Raw genomic sequence first — 5,939 nt, 5'->3', positions numbered from 1 at the left:
GCCTCAGGTCCTCCTTCAAAGTGACATTATTGCTCCTCAGTAATTTGAAGAGGTCCCTGATTGCAAACTTGCCCAGTACAATAAGTCTCCTGGTGTCCTCACTGCTGGTGCAAAGTGTATTGACAAGTGGATCTAAGTAACAATCCTTTATCTATCATGATGCTTCCTATCAGTACAGTGGTGAGAATTTTTGTTTCCTTGATGTTGAGATTCAATCCATATTGAAGGCTGTTTCTTTGATCTTTTGCAACAAGTGCTTCAAGTGCCTTCACTTGCAAGGTTGTGTCATCCGCAAAACACAGGTTATGATGAGTCTTCCTCTTATCTTGATGCCACATTCTTCCCAAAGCTTCTCAAATAATTTGAGAAGAATCCAGCTTCTCAAATAACTTTGTCAACAAACAGATTGAATATATGGTTAAACAAAAGGGAAATAAATATTCAATATAATCCATGACATAAATAATACAAAGGTAAAGAAATATCTGATCATACTAATCAATGCCAAAAAAGCATTTGATAAAATTCAAGAAACTTTTCTGATAAAACTGTTTAATAGAAATGGACATAGAAGAGAAATTCCTCAGTTTCTGATGTTATTGTAGAGGGCCGGGGCCATCATCTGCTAAGTTTCCTATCTTGCTGGAAAGGTTTTTATTTAATTGAAAATTAGGGAAAGGCACCAGGGACAAGGATGGAAGATGGTTTTATAAAGGACAAAGTTATGGGTATTTAACAATGTTGTTGTTGTTGTTGTTATGTGCCGTTGAATCGCTTGCAACTCATAGCGACCCTATGTACAGCAGCCCTAAACCCTGCTCTATTCTGTGCCAATTGTACTGCTTCTGACACACCCATCCTGATTACCCCAGTCACTGAATCAATCCACCTCATAGAGGGTCTTCTTCTCCTGCACTGTCCGTCCACCCTCCCAAGCATGATGTCCCTCTCCAAGGACCGGTCCCTCCTTACAACATGTACAAAGTATGTCAGACAAAGCCCCAGAATCCTTGCCTCCAAGGAGCAGCCTGGTTTAACCCTCTCCGGGATGAATCTGCTTGTTTTCTTGGCAGTCCAGGGTACATTCAATACTCTTCTCCAGCACCACAGTTCAAAGGCATCAATTCTCCTTCTATCCTTCCTAGTCATTGTTCCAACTCTTTGATGCATAACAAGTGATTGCAAAAACCATAGCCTGTATCAGACGCACCTTAGTCTCCAGAGTGACACTATTGCTCTTCAGTACCCTGGAGAGGTCCCTAACAGCAGACTTTCTCATCTCAATACGTTTTTTTATTTTCTGGCTACTGGTGCCAAGAGTGTTGACCATGCAGCCAAGAAAACTAAAGTTGTTAACAATCTCAATCTCTTCACCATCCATCCTGATGCTGCCAATTGGTCCAGTGGTGAGAATCTTTGTCTTCTTAACATTGGGCCTCAATCCATACTGAAGGCTGCAGTCCTTGACCCTCGGCAGCAAGCATTTCAGGTCCTCCTCAGTTTCAGCAAGCAGGATTGTGTCATCTGCATAGCGTAGATTGTTGATAGATCTTCCACCAATCCTGATGCCACACTTCTCCTCATAGAACCCAGCCCCTCAGATAATCTGTTCTGCATACAGGTTAGGAATCTAAATATGGAGATGAAGAATTATTCTAAGAGTTTATCATAATTTGTAAAGGAATATGTACATCTCTGCACTTTACTGGAAGAGACACATATATATTCTCATTCCAAAAAAAGCTGAAACACCAAACACCAGAATGTGAAAATTATCAAGCAATATCACTAATATCACATGCAAGCAAAATTCTGCTGAAGATTATAAAAAAATGACTGGAACATTACATTGCTAGAGAAGTGCCAGAAACATAAGCTGGGTTTAGAAGAAGCCATGGCACTAGGGACATCATAGCCAAAGTGAGCTGGATCTTGGCTTCTAGTACAGAGTACCAGAGGAATGTCTATTTGTGTTTCATTGGCTATACAAAAGCATTTGGCTGTGTGAATCAAAACATTTTTGTGGCTAACCTTGAGGAGAATGGGAATCCCAGAGGACTTGTGTTCATGTGAAACCTATATTTGGACTAGGAAGCAGTCGTCAAAACAGAGAAGGAAACACTGCATGGTTCAAAATCAGGAAAGGAGTGCATCAGTGACATATCCTTTTTCAATCTATATGTGGAACAAATCATTCAGAAGGCTGGACTTTTTAAGTAGGAATGTGGCATCAGGATTGGAGAAAGATTCATCAACAACCCATGATATGGAGATGACATAACCTGGCTTGCTAAAACTGGGGAGGACCTGAAGCATTTGCTGCAGAAAGTCAAGGACTATAGTCTGCAATATTGACACTCAACACCAAGAAAACAAAGATTCTCACCACTGAGCCAATTGGTACCATCATGATAGATAAAGAAGAGATTGAGATTGTTAGCAATTTCAGCTTGTTCAATTCTTGGTATCAGCAGCCAGGAAATAATGAGACAAATTGCATTGTGAAAGTCAACTGTGAGGAACCTCTCAAGAGTACTGAAGAGCAATGACATCAGGCTGGAGGCTAAGGTGTGCCTGATCCAAGCTATGTTGTTGTTGTTGTTAGGGACCTCTCCAGAGTGATTAAGAGCAATGGAATAAGGCTAAAGACTAAGATACACCTGATCCAGGTCACGACCTTCACAATTACTTGCTATACATCAGAGAGCTGGACAATGACCACAGTAGACAGAAGAAGAACTGATGCTTTTGAGTTGTAGTGCTGGAGAAGAGTCTTGAACATACCATGGACTGCCAAGAGAACAAACGGACCTGTCCTGGAGAAGGTGAAGCCAAGTTGCTCCTTGGAGGCATGATTTTTTTTTTTCAGTTTCTTCCTATTCATCTAAAGTTGGACAATGAATAAGGAAGGCAGGATTGATGTCTTTGAAGTGTGTTGTTGTTGAAGAAGAGTACTGAATATCCCATGGACTATCAAAAACAGAAATAAGTCATTCTTAAGTGTAGGCAAGGTGCTCTTAAAAACAAAGATAGTGAAATTCAATTTCACGTACTCTGGGTATATTACCAGAGGAGCCAGACCTTGGGGGGAAAAAACCATTCTGAGCAAAGCATAGGATCACAGAAAGAGAGGGAGACCCTCAACAAGATCATAGGGTTGCACAATTTGATGGTGGAGTGAAGGAAAAGGGAAGAATCTTTTGTGGAAAAACAATGTATTCTAACTTTGTAAATAATTCAGAATAAAACGAAAAAAAGAATAACAATTTAAAAAGGAAAAGAGACAACAAATGGGGGGGGCGGAGATAGATTGACACAATAATAGTAACAATGATCTTAAGCATGTCAAAGATTGTGAGAATGGGCCAGGATGGCATAAGGTTCAGATCTGGTGTTGTTGATAGGATCACTATTAGTTGTAGTCTACTCAATGGTACCCAACAACAACAAACACACATTTCACCCTGTTGAAGAATTTAAACACTCTTTGAAAAATTGTAGATTTTTGGATTTAATATTGGATTAGGCAATAACTTTGTAAACTATCGCAACTATCTGATTTTCTGTCTGCCTTATAATAGTGTCTGTCATAAAAAATCATGATTATTTGGAAGAGTAGGAGTCTTCGGAAAGAACGTTGGTTTGCAGGTAATAAAGATTAATTTAACTAAAATTGTCATGTTTTTAAATTGTCATGTATTTGTTATTTTCTGGTTACATTTTTTTTTCTAGTATCATCCTTTTCCTATATTCTATTTCAATTCTAACCTTGTTCATTTGTTCTCTTGTCACACATTATTTAAATTAACACATTGAAAAATGTTTCTCAAAATTGTACATGCTAAGGATTTGAAGATACATAATAAAAGAAACATAATACTCTTTCTTTTCATCAAAAATAACAATTTTCGGCGGAGAGAAGGGAGCGAGCGAGCGGGCGAGCAGGCGGCCGGCGCGGTCCTCAAGACATGAGCGCAGCGAGCGGGAAGACGCAGCCCACCTTCCACCCAGAGCCACCCGAGAGCGGTTTTGTTCCCTTTCTCGGGAGTGCGCCAAATGCCTGGTCTGACCCAAACTCTGTCCCCAAATGGCGAGAACAACAACGACATCATCCAGGATAACGGGACCGTCATTCCTTTCCGGAAGCACACAGTGCGCGGGGAGCGTTCCTACAGCTGGGGAATGGCAGTCAACGTGTATTCTACCTCGATAACCCAAGAGACTATGAGCAGACATGACATCATTGCATGGGTTAATGACATAGTATCTTTAAACTACACAAAAGTGGAACAGCTTTGTTCAGGAGCAGCTTATTGCCAGTTCATGGACATGCTATTTCCAGGCTGTATTAGTTTGAAGAAAGTAAAATTTCAAGCCAAATTGGAACATGAATATATCCACAATTTAAAACTTCTGCAAGCTTCGTTTAAGCGAATGAATGTCGATAAGGTAATTCCGGTGGAGAAGCTAGTGAAAGGACGTTTCCAGGACAACCTGGATTTTATTCAGTGGTTTAAGAAATTCTACGATGCCAACTATGATGGGAAGGAGTATGATCCCGTAGAGGCACGACAAGGGCAAGATGCAATTCCTCCCCACAACCCTGGCGAACAGATCTTCAACCTGCCGAAAAAGTCTCACCATGCAAACTCCCCCACAGCAGGTGCGGCTAAATCAAGTCCAGCATCTAAACCCGGATCCACACCTTCTCATCCCTCCTCAGCCAAAAGGGCTTCGTCCAGCGGCTCCGCATCCAGATCCGATAAAGATTTAGAAACACAGGTCATACAGCTCAACGAACAGGTACACTCGTTAAAACTGGCCCTCGAAGGTGTGGAAAAGGAGAGGGATTTCTACTTCGGGAAGTTGAGAGAGATTGAACTGCTCTGCCAAGAACACGGGCAGGAAAACGACGACCTCGTGCAGCGACTAATGGAAGTCCTGTATGCGTCAGATGAACACGAGGGTCACACAGAGGAGCCAGAAGCCGAGGAGCCCGTCCACGAACAGCAGCCGCAGCAGCAGGAAGAGTACTGAGCCATCTCCGCAGCTCTTGACACTTCTGTTTCGTGTGGGAACGTTTTTTTTTTTCCTGGAGAATAGGAACATGTGTGGCCTTAAGCTCAACAGAACCAGGTTGTTTCCGATCTGCCGTTACCATCACCACGAGGTCGCACCCGCCAGCCACAGCACTCGGTTCCCATTCACTTTGCCAAGATGTGTTAGCAGACGGCGGCCCCGGCCGTCCACCCGCGAGCGTAGGGTCACATACCTTCAACTCCACCACTGGCTGCTTCAGATCGGTTGTGCTCTTTCCTTCATTTCTGTCCAGAACAAGGCTCCCTGCCCCCGCCCCCTCCTCCCCACCTCTCCCTTTTTATCCTGGTGTGAAACAATGGTAATTTGATATATGGTATTTATATTGGCATTTCTCAACCCAGTGTCACTAGATGTCACATGCATTCGTGGTGCTTTGATGTTTGCAAGTCTCACTAACCTCCAAGCATAAATTGGGTCAAATAGGAAATTGGAACAAAGGGAAACAGATACGAAAGCTTAAGGACAGTGACTTGTTTCCTGGGGAGGAAACCCAGGGTCAGTTTCTCCCACTTCTCACAACATAAAAGGGAAAAGTGGATTGGGAACAAGGACGCCAGGGCCCAGCAGTTAGCCCACCACACAGATGTTTGGAAAACCCTCCACTCAAGGGCACCACCATCTCGGCTTTGCCCTGTGCCCCACCATTCCTGCTCTCCCGTCCCCCGGTTCTCATGCTACTGTCTTTCTCAGGGTCCTCTTTGGTGGGCAGCCACTCTCCACAAGCTGTGTCATCACGCTCTGCAGTCCACATGGGGTCCAATAGGTGCAGGTCCCCCTGCCTCTCCCCTGTTACCCCTCCTTGGGTCAATTTCCATCTGAACCCCAGCGTTTCATACTAA

At 43.1% G+C, this 5,939-nt stretch overlaps 1 protein-coding gene across 2 annotated transcripts; it reads left to right on the top strand.

The window, feature by feature from the left end:
- The first annotated feature begins 4,056 nt into the window (after window positions 1-4,056).
- LOC102844159 (microtubule-associated protein RP/EB family member 2-like) lies at window positions 4,057-5,210 on the top strand. Of its 2 annotated transcripts, XM_006898130.1 has the most exons (2): window positions 4,088-4,165; window positions 4,294-5,037. In XM_006898130.1, the coding sequence occupies exons 1-2, from the start codon at window positions 4,088-4,090 to the stop codon at window positions 5,035-5,037; spliced, it is 822 nt and encodes a 273-aa protein (XP_006898192.1). The 2 variants fall into 2 exon arrangements, with proteins under 2 accessions (XP_006898191.1, XP_006898192.1); XM_006898129.1 differs by having other exon boundaries at window positions 4,057-5,210.
- The last annotated feature ends 729 nt before the right edge of the window (window positions 5,211-5,939 follow it).

This window comes from Elephantulus edwardii, unplaced genomic scaffold, assembly GCF_000299155.1.
Source record: "Elephantulus edwardii isolate Elephantulus edwardi_28Jun2011 unplaced genomic scaffold, EleEdw1.0 scaffold00221, whole genome shotgun sequence".
NCBI lineage: Eukaryota > Metazoa > Chordata > Mammalia > Macroscelidea > Macroscelididae > Elephantulus > Elephantulus edwardii.
This window is presented reverse-complemented; position numbering and strand designations above follow the sequence as displayed.

What these genes read in the sequence shown, in the direction of transcription:
- LOC102844159 (XM_006898129.1), top strand. Translation starts at nt 4,057, where the DNA reads ATGCCTGGTCTGACCCAAACTCTGTCCCCAAATGGCGAGAACAACAAC.